The sequence below is a fragment of the Serinus canaria genome, chromosome 2 (genome assembly GCF_022539315.1).
Source record: "Serinus canaria isolate serCan28SL12 chromosome 2, serCan2020, whole genome shotgun sequence".
Classification (NCBI taxonomy): Eukaryota; Metazoa; Chordata; class Aves; order Passeriformes; family Fringillidae; genus Serinus; species Serinus canaria.
In genome coordinates, this window is record NC_066315.1 from 124751086 (window position 1) to 124774886 (window position 23801).

Sequence of the window (23801 nt, forward strand, 5' to 3'; positions counted from 1 at the left end):
AGGAAAAGATATTTCCCAACCATAGTCTTGATGCTCCATAGGGCAACTTGTATCTCAGCAACCAAAGAGGAGGGGAGATCTCAAAGGAGCTGTGAAGAAATACATAGGTTTTATACAAGCAGTCTTTTACTAACAAGAGTGAATCTGGTTTTGAGACACTGGTACTGACATTAACATACTCATGTTCCCCTGTGGACTTTCAGCTGTAGATTTGTCAGGACATGACTCATTGTGCATGCTTTCTCTTTTCATTGCATAAATTGAACAGGAATTGAACACATAGATATAGAATATATCATAAAGCATCAACTGATGTTTTCCCTTAGTATTTCCAAGCTTTTGTCAAAGTTAGAGTCTAAAACAGATGCCATGTTTTTCTCATTGATCTTAGACAGTGTTCACTGAAACACTTAATGCTGTCAGAGAAAAATTCTTAGGAAAAGAAGCAAGAGCATATTTATGTAAACAATGTCTATTGACTCTAACCAGAATTTAAGTCCAGCTGTACCCAGCCCCTCTGAAGACCAGCTGGGACACAAGGCTGTTTGTGTTCTGCCAAACTTTTATACCCTTAATTCAGCAAAAAACCACTTTGTCCTGGGAGTAAAGTTTAATTAGGAGAGTTTTCCTCCTGTATCTCCTCCATTTATAACAGCATTGAGAGGTACATTAAAAGATTTCTTCCAGAAGGATGGCATTTACCCACAGAAACCAAAAGGGAACTGAAGATAGACTCTTTTATGGCTGTTGATCTTGCTCATATTGGTGTTTCTGCAAGGAGGTTGATACTATTCACATTTACCATGTGAGGAAATCTCTGATGGCCATGGGACGGGGCTTGTTCAGTATAGAATCCAAAGTTTCATAACAAGTACAGCAAACTAAATCTCATGCTGAAAGCGGCAGAAACCAGATTAGATTCTTCTACTTCTCCATGGTAATGCTACTAAGACATAACATAAGTCAATGATGGAGATGACAGAAGTGTGAAGAAGTACACAAGGACTACAAAGATGTGAGGAGGTTATTCAGGAAGAAAATTAAAAGGCCAAAGTTCAAGTACAACTTTGCTAGGGCCATAAAAGGCAAGAGAAAATGTTTTTACAAATACATCAGCAACAAAAGGAGAGCTGTGAAGAATCTCCACCCTTTACTTGACAGAAAAGGAAACATAGAGACAGCAGATCTCAGGGTACTCACCCCCTACCCTGGAAGACAGGACTGGAAGCAGAATACAGCCCATATAATCCAGGAGGAAGTGGTTAGTAGACTGCTACACCACTTAAAACACCCTTAAATCCATGGGCTCTAAGGGGATCCACCAAAGGGTACTGAGGGAGCTGGCAGAAGAACTTGCCAAGCCACTTTCATTTACCAGCAGTCCTGATTAACTGGAGTTGACTAGAAGCTGACAAATGTAACATCCATCTACAAGAAGTGTTGGAAGGAGCATCCCAGAAGCTACAGGTCTGTCAGTCTGACCTTGGTGCTACGGAAGGTCATGGTCCAAAGGATCCTGAATGCGATCACACTAAACATAAAAGACAACCATGGGCTCAGGGCTCAGCCAGCGTGAGTTTATGAAAGGTAGGTGCTGCTTGATCTCCTTTTACAACATGGTATTCCTGCTTGGTGGATGAGGCTGTGCATATTTTCTACTTGGACATTAGTAAAACCTTTGATACTGTCACCCATGGCATTCTCCAAAAGAAACTCTCACTGCCTGCTCATGGCTTAGACTGCAAAAGCAAAGCAGCAATTTTAAAGCAGGTTCACAATCCTTCGCCAGGAAAAAAACACCAAAAAACATCAATCCACTACCCCAAGGATTTCTTCTTTCTTAGTTCAGTAGTTTTGAAACTGATGGATAAAGAAAATCCAAAAAAAACCCTAATCCATGTAGCTGAAACTCCTGAAAGTGTTCCTTAGGAAGATAACAGAGTCCATGACAAGCCTCATGCCAAGGCAGGGCAGACCATTTCTGAGTTGGATTTGGTCTGTGTTTCCCATGAAAATGCAAGATAGTCTGGAAAGAAGCGCCTTACTTGGAAAGATAAGAGAAGAATTTTAGCTTTTGAAAGCTATGTTAAAAACACTGAACTCCTGCAAGTTGAATTATTCAGTCACTGAATTAATGACACTGAGATGCAGAAACCATGGGCTACATGACATGCTTTATAGTCATGTAAGTTGTCTCTCTTTTATTAAGGTAGACCAAGATTATAATCAGTTGAGTAACATTTTCACCAGCTTTATTAGAGTTTTAATTAAGATTAAGAGTTTTAATTAAGCACAAATGAGTCCTGATTTCTAAACAGAGTTTTGTTTTTAAAGCATCTAAAGTGGTACATATAAACACTTGACTAATGAGTATTTCATTGGTACTTCAACCAGCTAAAGTGCACTATGTATATTGGTGTCAAGCACTGGTCCTGATGCCTTTTTGTCATGAAAATATAGGCACTCTCTGTGCCACCATTATTAAAATAAAACCAAAGCAGTGTCTAAGCTAATCTTCATAACTTTACAGGTAAGAAACTGAATCAAAATAAACAGGAAGAACAAATAAACCAGCAAACCAGAACATCCAGGTGCATCAGCTGCTGAGGGAGAAGGATCCAAGGGGATGAACTTGGATCTGGAGCCCTGGAGGTGGCCACACCATGGTCGCCTATGAGGCAGCAGTGCTGCCCCAGCCTGCCTGCTCCTGCACCCCTGGTGCCTCCTGACACATCCCTGTGAGGTGACAGGGCAGCCAGAGCCACAAGTGGGAATGTGTCCTACTTCTGGCCTCTCAGCTTTGCTTCACTAGAAATAAACTTGAAGAAAAAAAAAAAAAAAAAAAAGCAGTTCCAATGTCTTCCAGTGATAAAAAATGTTTGGAAGGTTTGAGACAGCAGCAGGAATCAGAATCATTACACTTTAGAAGAATTTCATACTGTTCTCTTGAGAAGAAAACACCATTGTCCCGAAACGGATTCTTTCACCCAGTGTGCAAAAGGCTGAGCCAGACAAAGTAGAGGTATTGGATTTATTTTCAGTTCTGTGCACAAAAGGGTGGTAGGCAGTAAATCCACAAAGCCAGCATACTGATTATCAAAACTTTCCAGGCACTAATGTTGATTGGCTCCCAATTACAGTCTTCCTACTCATTAATCAATCTTCTGTTGGTTGAATGACTGTCTTGCTTCATATGCTAATTAGCCCACATGCTCCATCTTCTTTCAAGCTGGTGCCCACTTTTCTTCAGCTGATGCCTTCCCTTCTTCAGACAGATCCTTTCTCAATCCAGTGGGCATGATCTACTTCTGGAATTACCTAGTTCAATAAGCTTGCCTTGTGTTTTTCCCTTATAATCTGGCATTATATTGGTCATTTCACCAAGTGTCGCTGGTTCAGCACTCTGTTACGGCTGGTTTCAGTTACCTACTTAGCTTCTTTCTTCTGTTCTTTTTTCCTATAGCTGTTACAATTAGTGAGACATGCTAAATATAACTTATCTATTTGGGAGCCATACATTACAGTACATCAAGTACACGGAAGTCAAGTATCACAGCCAACTGAGGGCTGCAATTTCTTTCTTCATTTCCTAATAAGTGGGGAAAAAAAAAAAAGACAAATTAGGAGTCAGTGCGATTACAAGCCTGAGAACCCTGATAACTTCTTCATCAAAAGAATGAAGAATCTGTACATACATACAAGTGTTAGTAATATTTAGCCAATACATGTGCTACCACCATCACAATTTCTTTCTAGCCCCACTAGCTTCAAACAAGTTCTTAGGCAACAAAACAGAGAGTAGGCTAGAGAAACTTCAGGGGTCTATCTCTAGGAACAATGAATCTCCATCAAGGGGCTTTCAACAATAACAAAGAAGACAGTTCATGAAGAGCCACTAGTGAAAGCTGGAACTAAATCTAAAAGTAGACATAGAAAATGAACAAAAAAGTCAAGTCCAGTCACAAGAGCCCACAAGCCCGGATGTAACACAAACAAATCCCTCCTCATGCTAAAACACATTATTTTGCTATAGTGAGCAAAAGATGAGAGAGGGTTACATTTTTTAGGAATGGCTTCCTTGGCTAAAGAGAAGAGGCTTCCTCTTTTTTTTTTTTTTTTTTTTTTTTTTTAGGCAGATTTAGAAGCATAAAGAATTTTATGTAATTTCATGCATAAACATCTGAAAGACAAATGGATTCAATGATCTTAAGGACTGAATACTTAATCTATCTAAAATAACTTAATACTGAGAATTCCTGCCTGGGACCATGGGTGCCTGTGGAAGATCTCTGTTGAGTTCCACAACTGAGAAATCCTCTCTCAGAGGAGGAGATTAGAGAGTTGTACTCATTAAAAACTCCCCACATATCATATTAAAGATGCTTGAGCCATGCCAAGTTAAAAAGGAAGTCTATTGAGCCTACAGAAAATCCTGAAATTCTTGTAATGTTTCATATTTAATTTCTTTTCAAGAATGGAATGGGTGCTATCCAAGTGTTACCATGTCTGTCTGCCTGCAAGGGAAGAAATAGTGAGTGGCAGACTGAGAAAGTGCTCTCCTTTCACAGCCCCCCTCCTTCTCTATTGAACTGGAAAAGTTCTTCAGAAAGACTAGTGACAGATAGATTGACTGGTTTGAGAGGCCTGTGAAGGTGGTCTTTTTCTGCCAAAATTACCAACAATTATGCCAAATTCAATAATGGGTTTGCAATATGAGTAGATGTCTTCTATCCTGAAATCAAAGTCTTGTAACACAGGAAACTAAGCAGTAAAGAGTGATAAATAATTGTGAGCACATACATATGCATAACATACATACACATAATACCATGTGACAGAAAGTGCTATAAGACACAAGCAATTACCTCCACTAATTTGGTTTTGTCTGGATTTTCCCGCTGTTGGTAAATGCACATGCTAAGAACAGAATACAGTTTTGCCATGCTCGATATACTGACATTCTCAGTTGCTGCAACAACAGCATCCAACACTTTCTGAAGAAAAAAAAGTGGAAACTACAATTCAGAATAGGACAAGGTATGTTCTACTTTTGTATCTTGTTAAATAAAAGTGGCACTTTGGAGAGCTGATTAAATATCTCCCAAGATTTAATCGGAGAAAACAATTTCTCACACTTCAGACAAAAGGAAGGTTTAAAGTTCAGACATGATTTTCTTACTCATCAATCTATGACATCAATGATCATAACTGCCAATCAATTGCCTCCAGAACAGCGGGAAATGACACAATCCACTTTGTTATAGAGTAGCTGCCACTAAAAAGCCACGGTTGTATTTCATTAGAAATGCAATACAGGGCCCTGGAAAATATGTCTTTGGAAGACAGTTTACAGATCTTCCAGGTACAGCTGTGCCACCTGGAAATAGTAGCTCCTTAGGTGCTCACCCCTACCCATTAACTGGATGTGACGGTGCCAAACACCAGATAGCTCCCACCTTTCAACTCAGAAGTGGATGAACAAGCAGAATGACCACCTGTAGCAAATTGCCAATCTGTCACACAGTCCCTTCTGTTGTGGAGATGTGAATGCGATAATCTGGGGAAATGCAACACTAGCAAGCTAGTGGCACCACTGCTGTCCAGTAACACTGTGTAGTGGGAGGTTGTGAAGACATAGCATAAGAAAGCAGCTGCACCAAATGAAAATATTACTGCCTCACAGCTCCTTGCCATTAACTCAGCCCTGCTTAGATCAGTTAGCACATTTGAGTGCTTCATTCAAATTACAGCATTCAGTATTTCCCTGAACTTCCTTCTATCCAACAAGCAGCTAGGAGGCACAAAACCCACACAGCTTTCAGTTGCTGCAAGCACAATGCATAGGATATGACCGAGGTGCATGGCCAACATCTCCAGTGAAACAACTTCTAATTGCTGCCACACAGGTGAGTGCATGCTTTTCTATTTGTTTGCCAAGTCATATGCCTATTACCAAGCAAATAAACAAACAGAAACTGCCACCAATCAAACCAACTTAACAAACCCAAAAAAATAATAAAAAACCCCTATCCCATACAAAACCAAGCAGATATGTTGTGGAGGTTCACGCAGCTTACTGACTTCAGGAAAGTTCCAATGAGGTTCTCTGGTACAAGTGTCAAGTTCCACTGACACTCATGTTAAGGAAACAAGTTTTATAAACAGACATACTTCATGACTGTAGCTTTCTCCTCACAGCTGAAAAATATATACGAGCTGAAACATCTATAAGGACTCTACCATACCCTTTCTCCAGCTGGAAATAACTTTGGAGCACATGCTATTAGCACTCTGACTCTAGAAAAACCTATGGGGTTTCTCTCCATATGCAGGCAGATGCGAACAACAAAATCCCCTAAAGGGTAATTCCTTAGGACACCAGCCTTAGAAACCTAGTTTCACTTTTGCAAATTATGTCACAGCTTAAAAATGTGACAGAAGTTGTGTGGACAAGCCCCTTCATCTGAGGGGATTACACTCTGGTCATATTCTCCCCATACAGAGGAAACATCCAAATAACACTCCCTTTTTCAGACAGATATACAGGATATGCTTGAGGTCAACCTACTAATTTCACATTTAAAGTCATAACTGATAAAAATTAAGGTCATTTTCTGGTTCCTAATACACAAAAACATACAACCAGGAAAAAAAAATCCCTACCCCAATCCATCATAAAAACTGCATTAATAACTAACAGTACTATAAGGTTGTCATTGGGCTATTTTAAAATTTATTAAGCTCTTTTACATTAAAAATTAGGATGAGAACCCCATCTTCTAAAATACAGCAAGAGCAGCATTTTACACCAGCTGCAGAACAACTGTCATACTCCCTTTCAGGCTGAATTTTTTCACAAGCTATATATCCCTCTCATAAATTGTTTGAACTGGCATTGGTTAAGAACTGACTTAAATCACAACCATAAAGAAAATGTCCTGCTTCAGAATTAACAAAATTGAAGTCAGACTTACTCTGAGCTCAGAGTAATCCACAAACACTCCTCGTTTTAGAATTTTGAGTGCTTTCTTGTCCAATACTTGTGGTTGCCCATCCACCTGAGAACATCTTGCAGACAGGTGTGCCTGAGAATCTGGAATGATGCAAATTTAAGTCAGGATTTCTCTTAATGTGGACTAAAGTATCCACTAAGTATCCTGAATTGGGTATCTCTCTGCAATAACAGAGAAAAATTTTAGTCAATCCATGGTGCTCAAACGCAAGTACATGAAAGATGATTGAGAGAGAATTATCACCAAAGCAAATACTCTATTAGCTGTTAACTTACAGTAACCAAGTTTTATATGTAGAAAATTCTTACCTGCATTGGTTTTTGATGCAGGGGGTTCAGCAGCTTGCTTCATAATCAAGTTCTCATAAAAACCTCTCCTTTCAACACAGGTAGGCCGTGGGATGTTGAAAACTTCTTCACGATTAGTATTAAACAATGTTTTTATCTAGACCATGAAAAGAAAAGAGATTTCAGGTATAAGGCCACAAAAACTTTTAATTTTCTATCACAAACAGATTACTGCATTTCTAAATTACATTGAATACTCATCTAGATAAAACAAGCTTTAAAAGTTAACTTCTTGGCCTTAAAAGGCTGGATTTCCATAGCACTGCAGACTAAAATGCCTTCTCTAATCAACCTTCTTGAGTTTAAGATTCATGAAATAAAGTATGATGAACCAATCAGAAAGGGATGACATTTACCTCCCCAAATACTGCTTATTGAACATTTACCCAGCTTGATGTCCTTCAGCTTGAATATTTATGACAGTTACAGAGGAAAGAGGCAGGGCTCAGCAGACAAGTGCCAACTTTTTGGCTATGTGGGATTCTTGGGGTTTTTTTTGTTTTTTTCTTATTTTAGAAGGCACTTATTAATTTTGTAAAAACTTTGCTACTTAGCCAAAATAATCTGAGCAGCATCTTAACATTTTAAACACCTTCCTTTAATGAACACTCTCAGATTCTAGAAAGCACAGCATGTGTTCTTAATTAATTTTGTTAAGAAATACAACTAAAAATTGATTTCCAAGTTGCTTAAACAGAAGTTAGTCATTAGCTTTTTAATTTGCCAAGTTTCCACCTAGATGAAGAAATTGATTTTTTTGTGAAATAATGTAAATTAGAAATTACATTCTATCACTAACAGTATGACCACAGCACTTTTACAGTAAAAATGGTTTCAGAAAAACAATCTTTTTTCCAGCTATCTTTTGTATTCTTCACTAAGTACACACCAAACCATCTTGAAGCTACTGAACTGGTTGTCTGAACTGTATCTACATGTCTGTCTAGTAAGCACAAGTGTGTGAGAAGGGAGAAAAAGTTGGGTCAAAGTCAATCTCTTCACTCAGAAAACACTTTAGACAAATGTTTTCAGCATTTTTTATTCTAAGAGAATTTTAAGAGGTTCTTGTGCCTGAGTAATAACAGCATAAATCTGCTTAAAAGCAACACAGTACTCCAGTGTTGTAAGTCAACAAGAAACTGAGTAACAAAGAAAAGTATTGACAGAAATACCTCTTCAGGGAGATCTTCATGTGGCACATCAGATGTTGCAAGGAGCAAAACTGGAGCAAAGTATGGAATGTTATTCAGCAATCCTGTAAAACCAGCTTTCAGTGTAGGTCCAACAGCATCCCACCACGAAGAGATTTGTGGGATATAAATGATACTTGGTGCTGTTCTTTGAGCTTCTCGTATCAACTGGTAAAATGAAAGCTTGGATAAGAAAATTGCATCATGTAGAACAGGCCACTATATAACTACATATCAGTCAGACTATCTTGTGGCATAAGACATCAAAACAAAACAATAAATGAACAATTCCTTAACAATAAGGTAGCATTTTCACTTTGACTCAAACATAGACATTCTTATGCTGACAGAAACAGGATGGAATCACATTTCAAAACTACTTAGGGGTAAGCTAACTCCTAAAGAGCCTCAAAGCTCAGATGATGTGATGATGTGCCTGAAAAATGAAGAGCAACCCTTCAGCAAGATGTGTTAGCCTGGAGAAATCACAACACAGCTGTGACTGCACAATTTCCAGTTCAGTGTGGGTCCATACCCAAGTTAGACTGGAGCACAGCCTGAACAAAGACCTCTGAAAAGATGAGGGCTAACACAATAAAAGAAGCCTGGTCACAAATCATAATTTCAAGAATATTTTATAAGATGTGACTAGTCCTTAGCCTGCCTGAAGAGCTAAACCACACAGAGCCTCTCACTCCTCTCATTATCAAAGTGTCCATCAGACCAGATGATGTGCTTTGAAAGACCACAAACCACTGCCTACAGATGGCACTTCAATCACAGAAGAGGACACAAATCTACTGTATGAGGGAAGTGGCAAATTTCTCCATGCCCCATTTCAGAGTAACAATGTGCAGGGAGTTCCTGTGGTATAACGTGTGGTATATCCATGCAGTAGACAGGGTATTTATAAAGCCATAGGTGCAACCATGACATAACAAAAAGATAATTGCTCCTCCTGTGTGGCAAACGACTATCCAGTCACATGATGAGTCTGGCCTGACTTGTATATCTCTAAAATGCTGCTAAGATAAAAAAAATTTAATACAGCAATGCCAAATATTTTAATTGATTTCCTGCCTAAAAGTAAAAAATCAAAACTCCAGTAATCTGCTTATGTTTTTTTTTTCTAGTTAAGGGACACACATCAGTTTGCACACTTAAGCATTCCATGAATTGGAATGCTTTCACTGCATTTCACTGCAGCAGTACAAACTGTATATGTATATTCAATTATTTTCACAAAAACTTTGGCTGCCTTACAAATACAATAAAAAAGGAGGATACAAAAAGTGCATGACACTATCAGGCTGATGCAGAGCCAGCTACTGGGAGCACAGATACTTAAGAAGTAACAAAACCAACTTTCTGGATCCCATGAAAACCAGCAGGATTACTTGCCACAAAGAGGGGCTTATTAGCAGCACCTCCCATCTTCCCAAGCTGCTAGCAACATCCTCCCTCCTTCATTTCAAATAGAAATGAAACATGGCTATGTACAAATGGTCTTATTCATTATCATTCCATCTACAACAAAAGTGAATTTTCAGACAAAAGTAAACACATAACAGCAAATTCAAATCAGGCCAACTCCATTAACAGTGATTTGTGCTGTTCAAGAATCCTATGAGAACAACAACAGCAACAAAAAAACCATACCTGTGAGCATGTTTCTTCCTGTGATGTGGTGCTAACAAACAAGGTGGGCAAATCTAGTGTATAAGCTGGAAACTTTTCCAGGGCATGTAATATGGCAGGTGCCAAATCAAAAGCCTGCCCACATCCTGGCTCTTCAACTAGTAAGAACCGTGGCCTGAAAGATGTTGGCTGGTAAGAAGGATTTCTACAACAGTAAGAAGAAAACAAGTTTAAAAAAGAGTGAGAAAGAGACACATAGATGTTAAATATTCCCCCCCCCTTTTTTTTTTTTTTGGTAAATATGTTCCATGTTCTACTAAATAATAAGCTGATCTGTGATTCTGTGATCAAGAAGACTAGTCTATTTATCAAAGTCTATTTTCTCAAAAACTGGTATCACTCCTCTGCTAAAACATCCTGCCAGTTCTCAGCATGTCGTTTATTCCTTTGGCTGGCTTAAGTAACAGTTCTTAAATCCCACAGGGGAAATGTCTGGACAAACACACACAAAACGGCTGGTCAGTAACCTGATAACAGGGCAAAATAGCAATTCTTGCAGCTCAAACCAGTCTGAGTCTCTTTACTGTCCATACATAGCCATTTTCAGCTTGTCTGGACTTTAGGTGAGATCTCTACCCCTGTCAAATTTAGCTAAAATTTGGCCACAGTTGGAGATGGTGGGAAGTGGAAGAAAAGGGCAAAACCACATTTCTAGGAAAAAAACTAATGTGGTTAGTGAAATACCCTACGTGTATCTGAAGAAGAACATGACTTGATTGCTTAAATTACAACACTACACTAAATATGTGCAAGATTTATATTCATTTTATTTTGTCATTCTAGTTGTTTCATCTTGGACTTGAGCATTAATTTCCTAGTCATCTTGCTTTACTTGCATGAAATACAACTTGTGAAGAGGTTTGTGCATTTTCCCACCACATTACTATTGTACCTTTACTTGCTGAAGTAAAAGATCCTAGAAACCTAACCAACCTCAGCAAGTCATGTTTTCTGGGCACCACAGCCATAAGAAGGGAGAAAAATATCTGACAATAATCTGTTTTTAAAACTATTGGACTACATGACTTCCACAATTAAAATGTCAAAGGATAACAAAAAATCAGTAGGGTTAAGGTATAAAATGAAGGCATCATTTAAATTTTTCTCCCAGCGATTTTAAAAAAACAATTCTTGATTTTTTTTTCTGATACATAATTTGCTACTGGTTCAACCATCTTGGAAGGTAGAAGGGTAAAAGATGGCTACATAAATGGCACAGATGTTTTTTAAGTTAAAAGGACAGAGTTAGCATTTTTTGGGTCTTGAGTCTTTGAAGGAATACTGTGGATTAAACCAGGTTGTTTTAATAGTCTGTGAACTGGTTTGACTCAGTAAAAGAAGGCTGGGCCAATCAGTTTGATGAGTCAGGGCATTGTAGTCAGAACAATTTAGTACCCTGTTGGATCCTCATGGTTGAATTCTTGCATATACTGATCACGCCCCCCACACACCCTTAACTCCTTCATCCAGCAGCCCTCAAATATTTGCATAACATTTTACATATGCAGCCATCTCAAAAATGTCCACAAAGAGGACAAACATGTACCCAGTCAAAGTGCGGAATTCTGCCTTTTTGCTGTCAGGTTTCTTCTCAGAGACTGATGGTGAGTCGTCATCACTGTCAATCCCATCATTCCCTAAAATAGTATTTAAAGACAAGAGAAATTTGTTATCTTTACTGAATAGTTCATATCTCACTCTTGCTTTAATACACCTTTGAAACAATTTCTCTTGCAATGTTTATTTGAATGCTACTATCTGAAGAATACAGCCTACCACAGATCTAAGGAGATTGCACAAGCCTATAAAAAGCTGTCCTATGTCCTATGACTTGCATCAGGTATTATCTCTCTATTGACAAAAACTTAGGAGGTTTTTTCCTTAGAATGAAGATGATCAGGAATAATTTCTGTAGTTCTTAGATATCAGAAAAACCCTTCTCCCCTCACTTAAGCATTTATTTACTATATTTGTAATAATTATTGATTACATCAGTGGACAAAGGAAGGGTTACAGACATCATTTATCTGGACTTCTGTAAACTTTTGATATTGTCCCCCACAGTGTCGTTCTCTTTAAACTGGAGACAGATGGATGAGTGATGAATGGACTATTAGATGGATAAGTAGTTGGATGGTCACATCCAGAGGGTAGTAATAAATTGCTCAGTTCCAGTTGACATCAGTGACAAGTGGTGTCCCTCAGGGGTGCCTACGGAGACTAGTGTTTTTGAATATCTTCATTAATGACATAGATGAGGTAATTGAGTGTAGCCCCAGTAAATCTGCAGATGAGATAGGCTGAGTGATGCAGTTGACAGACCTGAAGGAAGGGATGCCATACAGAGGGACCAGGACAAGCTCAAGAACTGCAACAATGGGAATCTCATGAGGTTCAACATGTCCAAGTTCAAGGTGCTGCACTTGAGTCAGAGCAATTCCCAGTACCAACACAAGCTGGGGATGAATAGATCAAGAGCAGCCCTGACAAGAATGACTTAGGGCTGCTGGTGGCTGAGAGGCTGGACATGACCCAGCAATGTGCTCTTGAAACCCAGAAAGCCAAGTGTGTCCTTGGCTCCATCCAAAGCAGCATGGGCAGCGGGCCAAAGGAGGGGATTCTGCCCCTCTGCTCTGCTCTGGTGAGACCCCACCTGCAGGGCTGCATCAGCTCTGGGGTCCCAGCACAGAAAGGACATTGACCTGTCCACCGGAAGGCCACCAAGATGATGAGAAGGATGGAGCACCTTTCCTGTGAGGAAAGGCTGGGAAAATTTGGTTTGTTTAGCCTGGAAAAGACAAGGCTTCAGGGTGACCTACTTTTGGATTTCCAGTAGCTGAAGAAAACCTACAGGAAAGATGCAGAAGGAATCCTTAAAAGAGCATGTGGTGGGAGGACAAGGGGAAATGGATTCAAAATGAAAGAGATTTTTAGATTGGATATTAGCAAAAAAATCTTTACTCTGAGAGTGGTGAGGCGTTGAAACAGGTTGCCCAGAGAAGTCATAGATGCCCAGTTCTTGGAAGTTGTCATGGTTTAAGCCTGGCACAATACCAGTGCCCCCATGAGAACACCTACTTCCCTGGCACCTACTGTGAGATATGATCAGAGACAGAGCAAAGCAGGCTCCAACTTAAGGTTAAAAAGAAAAAAAAAAACATTTATTAACCTACAACTACAAAGGAAGACACACAAAACACAATAGAACATAAGATGAAAACCTTCCAAAATTCTTCCTCCTCCCCCCCACCAAATTTCCAATTTCATTGCCACCCTTCAGACAATCGATTCTCAGTCTCTTGAGGAGAGAGAAGTCCCTCTTGCGCCACACGCCTTCCATGTCCAGTGCTCTCACCACTGCACATGGATCAGAGCTGCTTCTGGGGTTTTTCATTTTAAGGATACTTTGACCAGTTCCAAAGGGAGCACAGTCCTTCTCTTTTTGGGACACCTGTCCCCCCCAAATTTCACCCCCTGGGGCCGAGGGGTCTCTTGAACAGAGATCGTCTTCTTCTCTTCTTCGAGACGGAGGGCACCACCACACCCTCCTCACCCGTCGTCTCTGTTCACTCCTCCACATCACTGCACTCTCTTGGCTCTGAGCCATCGCCTCCCCCTAGAACGCAGTCTCTGTGGCACAGAAACACCCGTGGTTCTGCTGTGGCTACACAAGAAAAGTCCAGCCCAAAGCCACTTCATCATCTCCTCCCACCTAGAATTTTCCTCAACATCTTCTCAATCTCAACATCTTCTCAATCTCATCCACTTCAGGAGGACTCAGCTTTTGCAAGGTTCTCATCTTCCTTGGAGGGGTTAAAAGTCCCAGGCTCTCTGCCGGTTTACTTCGTCAACTCCCACGCCTGGCTGCCCTGCTGGGCACCCCCCCCTTCTCCTTCACGCCGGGCCATTATCACAGGCACCACAGGCACCGGCTCTGTCTCTCTCTCTCCCTCTCCGGGGGGGGGGTGGGGAATGGAGGACGGCTGCCCGAAGCCCTTGCAATGTTCTCCTCCACCCTTGGGCCCAGGCCTGTCCTACCTCTCTCTCTGGCCACATGGCTCCCCTCCCCCCCCTGCCCAGCCAAAGGAGCTGGGCAGGGGGGTCTACTCACTCTCCAGCGGGACTCCAAGAGGAAGTTCCCCTGGGAGATCACAGCTTTTAACCCCTGTGTTCTCAGAGGCGTATCCTGCCCTCAGTGGACAAACCAGGTGCCAATATTAAATCTGAACACTGATTGGATTGCCCACACCATCACAAAAAACTTCATTTCCTTTCAAACCACGACAGAAGTGTTCAAAGCCAGGCTGGATGGAGCTCTGAGCAACCTGGTCTAGTGGAAGGTTTCCCTGTCCAAGGCAGGGGGGTTGGAACTAGATCACCTTTAATGTCCCTCCAATGCAAATCATGCTATGATTCTACAACTTGGAAAGAAGTGCCTCAAATGTGAAACCTTAGATCCATCTCTGAAATTATAATGGCATGTGAGCTACTGTCAGTAATAGGGGTCTCTAGTAGAGAACCAACCCATAGTTCTCCACTGACACACAGCTCCCCCTCTACACATGCAAAGTACAACCATTAGATAGTATTGTAATACCTCGAGTCTTCAGTGCAAGCTTGGCATGGGGAAATGGCCTCTGCAAAGCTTGTAAAATTCTTTCCAGGGTGTTTTCTAACAGTGGCTTTGAAATAGATGGTAGTGCTCTCCCAGGTGAAGCCCCAGCTCTCTGTGATGCTGGAACAATCTTCTGCATGGCCATGGCAAAATCCTTTGCTGTTACTTTAATCGATCTGGCATCTATCTTCAGTCTTTTGTCACTTTGATGTATCTGTGGATAGCGGCGGCGCAAAGCACAGAGCCCAGCTTCAACACATAAGGCTTTGATATCAGCACCACAGAATCCTGACAAACAAAACAAGAACCAAATGTTACATCAACATATATTTGTGTTATTTAGGTTAAAAACTGCCTGGACGGCCCGGCCAGGAGTGTTGGTGAATGATGCCACATCCAGTTGGCAGAGGGTTCACTAGTGGTGTTCTCCAAGGCTCTCCAGTACTGAGTCGAGTCCTTTTTAATATCTTTATCAATAATGTGGATGAGGAGATTGAGTACACCTTCAGTAAGACTGTGGACAACACTACGTTGGGTGGGAGTGTTGATCTGCTGGAGAGCAGGAAGGCTCTGCAGGGGTACATGGGCAGGCTGGATCAATGAGTATGAGGTTCAGCAAAGCCACGTGCCAGCTCCTGCCCTTCTGTCACAGCCCCATCCAGTGATACAGGCTGGGGGCAGAGTGGTTGAACGCTGCCCAGGGGAAAAGGACCCACACTGCTTTCAAACTCACCAACACATTTCTCAGCCAGGTCTTCAAGTATGTTGTCTGATGGCTTCAGGGTCCAGTCTCGTGTGTGGATTTTGAAAATTTCTAATCTTGCCTAGAAACAAAATAGTTGCATTTTAGTTTGCCTTAAGTTTTCCCTTAAGAAAACAACCACAACACAAAACCCCCAAACCTCTCACACTAGTACAAATACTTTTCTTGTCTGCTAAACTTCTAAGTATTTTAAACATAAGTTATTAATACATTTGCTGCTTCTTCAAGCAGGAAATTAAATCATTCTTAAATTCTTACATCAAAGTCTTGTAGGAGATAAAAGGCAGGCGCATCTTCCATAAAAAGTCAGTTTTATACGCATGATACCTAACGATTTTGTAGAACAAATTGTAGTGAAATCCTCATCTGCAAATGGACATTTTGCGTAAAAGAAAATTCTCTCAAATTTAGCAAAATTTCACTGTGAGGTTTCAGTAGTTCATCAAATTTGCTTTTCTGCCAGTTGATTCAAAGAAAACAGTCCTATTTAAAATTGCTACCAAGAACAAAAACTATGGCTCAAACTACTGTCACTCATCCAGAAAATGTCAAACATGGCCCATTATCATCTCTGATCCTAGCAAGACTTTCAGTGAACTATCTTCTGGCACACAGATTAATAATGGCACACTTCTAGAATTCTTCCACAGCAGGGAATTGTGTATTAGATCTGTTTCATGGCACCTTGTCTCTTGTTCCTGAGAGCACATAAATACTGTATACAAAGGTTTGTGCTAAATGCACTGTTTCATGCACTTTTACTAGCCTTCAATCCAATTAGACTTTTATCTTTGCGCCAAAAATTGCCAAGAAATATCAGTGTTAGTCAGACCAAAAACACAAAAGCAGGGTTACAGTTTTGCACACCATCTCTCTCCCAAACATCCCCATCCCAATATTTTGTTGCTATAAAACAAATTTCTTCATTGTTTAACTATTGCCATTGAACTCAAAGTGCTGCACCTGTGCAGCATACTTCATATCTTTGTCCAAAAGAGAAGCAACTACTTGTTGACATCATCTTATTCCTATATATATTCAATACCAGGTTTGCCCTTCACAGTACAATGGAATGTCTCCGGATATGCCTCTTGTGTCCAAACTGTACACTACAGATGGAGACCCTCACTGCTCTACCATGCTGCCTCGTTACAGGGGTTTGTTACAAAGATGGACTTTACCACATCAGATTGATGTGAAGTTCTGACCTCTTTGTTTGGCAAGTTGAAACGGAATTCTCGTTCAAAGCGCCCAGGTCTTCGTAAAGCAGGATCTATGGAATCCAGTCTGTTGGTGGCTCCTATTACCACAACCTCTCCTCTGCTGGCTAAGCCATCCATAAGTGTCAGAAGTGTCCCCACAACAGAGCTAACAGAAAAATATAATTTTCTTTCACTGGTTCAGTAAATTTTCTTCAGTCCCACAAAACTTTCTCCACTGATCATTCAAAAAGGACAGGTTTTTAATGACAAGATATTGATCAGTGAAAGAGTTATTTTAATACAGCAAAATACAGAGAAGGTAACACAGACCTTGTACTGACATCAATGAATTGTGAATTGCTTAGTGAATTGTTTCCATTTATTGTTTAAAGATCATCCGAAATTCACTAGCACTGAATTACAAGTTTTCAGATTAAATAAAGGTGTCACATCAAGATAAATAGGTTGTGGTCTTCTTTTCACAAAGATCAAACGTGTCCTACCTGTGAACCTGATCTTGTTTGTTGGACCGTACAGGAGCAAGAGCATCGATCTCATCAAAGAAAATAATTGAAGGTCGCATCTGGTAGGCCTACAAAGAAAACACAGGGATACCGACATCAGGAAAATAGTACTACTTGAAAGAGAAGAAAGACATTCTGGTTGGAAAGGCACTGGAATGAGTTTTTTCATCAGGGAGCTCTACTAATTAGCCTAATGTGAAACAGCAGCTTGTCAACAGAAAACAGCAGCCTGTCAACCCACTGAGACTGGGTGACAGGAAACAAATCCTACCAGTATTTTTTACTGCTATTTGGCAACTATGAGAACAGACAGGACTCAAAGTTTCTGGAAGTGATCTTCCCTTACTAATTTAAATGAACATGTTTTCACCCTGCTTCTGTATCCCTCTCACCTAGAGCTACCATCTCTTGCTTCTTGAGATCATTTTTTTTGACTGAGTTGTGTGTATGGTAAAGGGTTGTTGAGGGTGGTGGTGGTGGTGGTGATTTTCTTGTTTGCTTTACTAATCTTTTCAATACATCTCAAGAGACCCCACTGAGACAGGGAACACTGATAATCCCATTTCAGTGGAAGATTACAAAACATGAAAAAGATTGAGTCCTTAACCATAAAAAGGTAGTTACAATGCCAACAGAACACATGGCATGTTTCAACCTTACCTGCTCAAACACTAAACGTAGCTGTCGTTCAGATTCTCCTACCCATTTACTCATGCAGTCAGCAGCACTTCTCATAAAAAAGTTTACTTTCCTGTCACCTCTGCTACATTCATTAGCAAGTGCACGAGCAACCAGGGTCTTTCCAGTCCCTGGTGGACCATAGAATAAACAGCCTCTACAATTTAAAAGAAAGAATTTTTTTAAAAATTCACAGAAGAAAAAATGTCATGGAAAAGTATTTATTACAACCCCCATCCCTAAAATACACCACTCTGCTCTCCTAAGCTGAACACTTCATGGATAAGATAGTAACAGCTGAAGTGTGAGAAAAGACGAAAGTGTTTCTACGCAATTCTGCAAGGCAGGAAACAACATGGAAAAAGAGAATAATGCAGATGTACAAAAAGATACTAGCATCCCAGTTCTGACAAACCAACAGAGATAGTTGCAGTAGAGTGGAGCAAAACAAGAGCAAATTTCCAGTGCAGAATCTGAGACTGGGCTATCTTAGGAATCATCAGTTCATTTTTCGGTGATAAACTGCATATTCATTCTTGTTTTCACAAAAGTCAAGATTTGAGAGCAAAGTATTTCATTCTCCCTTAAAAAGCTTTGAGTTACTGGATTTGGTCTCCCTTTACTGGTGATTAGGGAAGAGGAAGTAGTCTAAAAGTGGGAAGGTATTCTGCATTTCTGTATTCCCATCAACTAGAAGAGTCAATGCACTGCTGCTTCAAAAAGAATTTCAATGAATAAAGAAGCAAAACACAGATTTTCTTTTGTTTGTAGTACTTTTAAATTCACTGGAAGCAAACAATTTAAAGTTCTATTTCAATATACCATGACTAAGGAAATATCAAGCTAACAAATCTCCAATAATTTAATTTCATAACACAGAACTCGCTTAGCTGTGTAAGGAGACAGATTCTTATTTTAGTCCAAACATAAAAACCACTGCAAAGTTCTAGTTGCAAGTCCCATCAATTGTAAAACTAATACCTGAAAATACTTGAGAAAAAAAAGAGTTGGTGTAAGACAAAACTGGGCTTCCACAAAACAAACTACAGCCAACTAGAAGCAGGTAATGCTTTCCTACTGACAAACTGATCAAGTCCACTTGTATGCCAGACTCTAAAGAAAAAAATCTCCAACTCCACATTTTAAAGGCTAGTTTTGACACAGTAAATCTCTAAACATACATATATGCTGTATTCTATCCTTTTTTTTTAATTACTTTTTATTCGTGCTAAAAAGAATCATAAACACTACTGAAAATTTTGAAGCACGGAAACATGTTGATGCCCCAGTTGGATATTCTCCTGAAAATAACTGAGTTAAGAACTTATAGTTTTAAATGGTGTCTCTTACCTTGGAGGTTTAAATTTCAGTATCTCAAAGACATCAGGATAAAGCAACGGCAAAATGACCATTTCTTTTAAAGCTGAAATGTGGTCAGAGAGACCACCCACACCATGAAATTGTGCCTAAAGATGAAGTCAACAGAACACGTGTTTAAGAAAGCTGCAACATCTATAAGGTTCCATCAGAAGTTAGATGTCAGCACAAAGAAAATGTTAGTGGCAATTTGAAATTGCTTGAGAGAAAACTGTAAGTCAAGGGAGCTGCAGATAGCCCATTACTGGAAGCTTCCACAAATATTGGAAATGTCTCACTGACATCATGAAGTTAAAAAATACTTACTGAACCATCTATTTGCATTTGCTCCACACCAGCCAGGCTTGCTCCAATTTTCAAGTGATCCTTGTGAACTTCATTTAAGTAGCCTTTCCGAGTTGCTTCAGTTTTCGTGTGATCATTCGGAGGTCCCTTTATTTGGAGCTCTTCTTTCTGAGAGTTGGTCGAAGGAGACCTAATTTGAATTCAGGAGAAAGAAAAAAGTGCTTTCCAATTTATGATGCAGATAGATAATTTTTGATTTTCTAATGATAGCAAGTGAATCCAAAAGACCTTGTAAATGAGCATAAACTCCCTAAATAGTTATTCATTCCAACAGTTTTATGTTTAATGCCCATGACTAAATAAAGACGTTTAAATGGAGTTAATTATTTTAACAACTCTTAGCACTTACAAATATGAGTATTGCAACTTATAATTTAGAATTTCATTAGGTATTTTTCTTGTTTAAGGATAGTTTTATAAAGAAACGTGAACTCTCTTGAGTGATTGAATAAAAAAATCCATTTAAACTTCCATACAGGCTCTCCCTGTAAGTTGTCTTCAGTTTTAATAAATTGTACCCTTCAGGATTAAGGCTTAAATCCTAATTTGTACACTTTTCAAGTCTAAGATTTTCAGAGGGACATTATGGCCTCCATTCCAGAAAAATGAAATTTCAGTTACACAGTCTCAGCCACAACCCTCATCACCACCTCATCAGTGACCAAAAATACAGCATTTTCAAATCAAAACTAAGGACTAGTAAAAAGGATGGCCCCTCCTGTAGTGTCTGCTTTCCTTATACCCTCGAACTACCACAGCAGTAATCTGCAGTTATATTAATCTCCAATTACCACCAGTCCAAAATACCTTGAAAGCATTATTCAGGCATGAACAGCACAACACATATCAGCACATATGAACAGCAGTCTTACAAAGAACTATCATAAACCATCCACCAACCTTTTAGGTTTTTTGCTTGAATCTCTCTCTTTGACAGGTGAAGTATAGTTGGATGATCTTATGTTACGTTTTCTTTGATCTGTTGAAAGCAAAGAATTTAAATTTGTCAGAAACAAGTTTGAGAGAAACCAAGATAGTCAAAGGCAGAAAATGGGACATGTATTATCCATCTCTAGGTTCAGGGAAAGTTTCAAGGAGGGGATGTTGGGTGGTTTAATCAGTGCACAATGGAAGTAAAAAGACACACACCTGATTTTTAAGAAAAACTGAAAAGCACAAGAGTAAGATTATTAAGTCTCTTTAATTGTTATTATTTTAAGGATACATAGGTACTTTTTTAACTGAAAAACAACAAGGATGCCAAATTGCAAGAAAAAAAAAATAGAATGCACACAGGATACATGCATTCAATAAAAATTACTGTCAAAATGAAGTAAGAAATATAAAGAGAAGTTGTGTGCATGCATTTTCATTAAAAAAAAAAAAAAAAAGGAAACCTAAACCAACAAACCCTCACTTTCATACAAAAAATAGCTCTCAAGAGAAACTGTATAATATACAGTATTGCACAACATATTGTATTGGGTCTGGCTGGGATAGAGTTAATTTTTCCCCCAACAGCCCTCACAGTGCTGTGCTGTGCCTTGGTAGCTGGAAAGGCGTTGCTAACACACCGGTGTTTTGGCTGCTGCTGAGCAGTGCTGGCACAGCATCAGGGCTGTCGCCCCAACATTCCACTCCCAAGCAGGAGGCTGGCAAGATCCTGAGAGGGGACACAGCTGCAATAGTTGACCCAAATTAACCAAAGGGATTTTCCATACCATATGACATCAGCTTAGCTACAAAAGTTAAGAAGAGTAGGAAGAAGGTGGGGCATTTGTTTTTTAAAATGTTTGCCTTCTGGAGCAATCGCTACACGTGCTGAAGCCCTGCTTCCTGGGAAGCGGCCAGACATCGCTTGCTGGTGGGAAGCAGAAAACACCTCTTTTTTTTCTTTGTTTGTTTGTGCACAACATTATTCTTTTGCCTTAACCTACAGACTGCCTTCCATCTTATTTTCTCTCCCCAGTTCAGCTGAGAAGCGGGGCTGATAGAGCAGGTTGGTGAGCACAGGTGTCCAGCCAGGATCAGCCCAGCACACCTACTTTCCAAGGGAGATTCATAGCGCTCAACAGCTTTCCTCTGCCGGAAGGAGCGGCGCAGGCCATCGCCTTCTCTTCCTTCACTTCCTTCTGGTGAAACCACTGCACATCAACACAATGTTAAGTCACATAAATACTGTTGCTAATGTGATGTATTCAAAACACACTACATGACATATTCCCACCTGTCCATAACTTTTTATCTTGTAAGCATTTTGGAAAAACATGGATTTTTTTTTTTCCTCTGAATAGCTGTTCTGAGCTCACTACATTACAGACCTCGAGCTTGTAATGGCAATAGCAACATAAATTCTTTAATAGATGAAAAATAACAAGTAGTTCAGCCCATCTCAATTGTTAAAGACAAGGCTTTTGACTAGAAAATGTTAAAAATAGAAATAGCCTGCAATGCTACCTGGATCATCAGGATTTTCATTGTTAGTTCTTCCCATATTGAGGCTTTCCTAATTAAGAGAAACAAGAATGATCAGTCAGAAATTTGCAAAAAACCTGTGGGTATATTTTGTATTTATACACTAACATTTTCAAGGCACTCCATATACACAAAAGATTGAATTAGGCACAGGAGGAGAGAATGGGAGCATCTCTCTGGTACCCAGGATTAATAACAAGTATTTCTGCTCTAAAATAGGGTCTAGTGCATGTGATAGTTAAACACTTCACCATTTGCAAAAAATTGTGCATCAATTAATCCCAGGTAAATAATCCAAGAGTGTAACAGAACCTAGGACAAAGCAATTCCTAGCAGGCAAAAAAAAATCATCCTGGTGTTTGAGAGATGATAAACAAAGTACTATGGAAAAATCTGTTTTTATTAAAAAAACAAATAAAGAAACAAACAAACAAAAAAAAAACATAAAGGAATTCGCATCTAGATAAAAATGACCTATCAAAGGTCATTTTTGACCTTTGAAGATGTTCAAAAAGCAGGCTGTGAAGATGTTCAAAAAACAAAGTACCTGTCATTTAAAAGGACAGTGGACTAAATAGAGGAAAACTAAGAGGGAATTTGGCTGCTGAATATAATTTTAACATGACTTCCTCTCACAGTAGAGGACTACTTCAGCTTACAGGCAAGGCTGGCAAAAAACCAAACACAGATAAAGCACTCATCAGTTTTTAGTAAGATTTGAAGTGAAAACTCAAGCCCTGAAACAGATATTTATACACAGAGTCAATTCAAAAGGCATAAGGCTATTCAGAAAGTATAGTTTAGGGCATGCTTTGCAGCATTTTAATGCTATTTTTAAGTTTCTTCTGAAGAATATCTTCTCCACCCTTAGAGTACAGAGATGTGTCATGACTGTAAGGTATTAAACTATAATTGGAGAGCAAAAATAAATAGTTTTCTAGACTAAACTGTGCTTTGGAAGACGTTTGTTGAGCTAAATTTAAAATACAACTAAATAATTCCTCTACATGAAGTACCCTATAAATCTTCTCCCAGTCATCTACTTTTTTGCAAGACTGCTTCTGAAGTACTGTGATACAGAGTTGATATGTAAGAACAAAGACAGCCAGGGACAAAAAACTTCATTGAAACCAGCACACACAACCATGTGACGTTTCAATACAGTGTGCACAAAGCAAGTCTTTGACCTCCAGCCAAGTTTTTCATCACTACATAAAATTAGGTCCAAAAGTTTACTTTTTTACAGAGATATTTAAGAACAAGTGGTTAAGCATTTGCAAATATGCACCATTTTCAGATATATTTTTCCCTCTTGCTGAACGCAATAAAAAAAATCTAATTTAGCAATTAAAAAATGAATTCTGAAGATCATATTAAGATAACAGAAAGAAATTATGGAAGTTTGTCATCACAGTTAGGTTGGTCTGAATGATTGCATTAAGTAATTTTTAGTTCACAGCCTTCCTCAAACAACAGACTCACAGAGTGTGTTGGAAGGAAGCAACGAGGACCATTGACTTCAACTCTCAAGATTTCTTATCCTTCTTGTAACTGGAATTAAGGTCTTACACTGA

At 39.4% G+C, this 23801-nt stretch overlaps 1 protein-coding gene across 1 annotated transcript; it reads right to left on the bottom strand.

The window, feature by feature from the left end:
• Positions 1–1489: 1489 nt before the first annotated feature.
• LOC103816387 (ATPase family AAA domain-containing protein 2-like) lies at positions 1490–22246 on the bottom strand. Its single transcript, XM_050971033.1, has 17 exons — positions 22210–22246; positions 21798–21896; positions 20653–20731; positions 19714–19882; positions 19381–19496; positions 18013–18187; positions 17332–17420; positions 16835–16994; positions 15597–15687; positions 14846–15151; positions 11795–11885; positions 10210–10393; positions 8533–8718; positions 7322–7457; positions 6975–7093; positions 4866–4994; positions 1490–1531 (listed from the first exon to the last, which is right to left on the bottom strand). Exons 1-17 carry the CDS (start codon positions 22244–22246, stop codon positions 1490–1492), a joined length of 2208 nt encoding a protein of 735 aa, XP_050826990.1.
• Positions 22247–23801: the final 1555 nt, after the last annotated feature.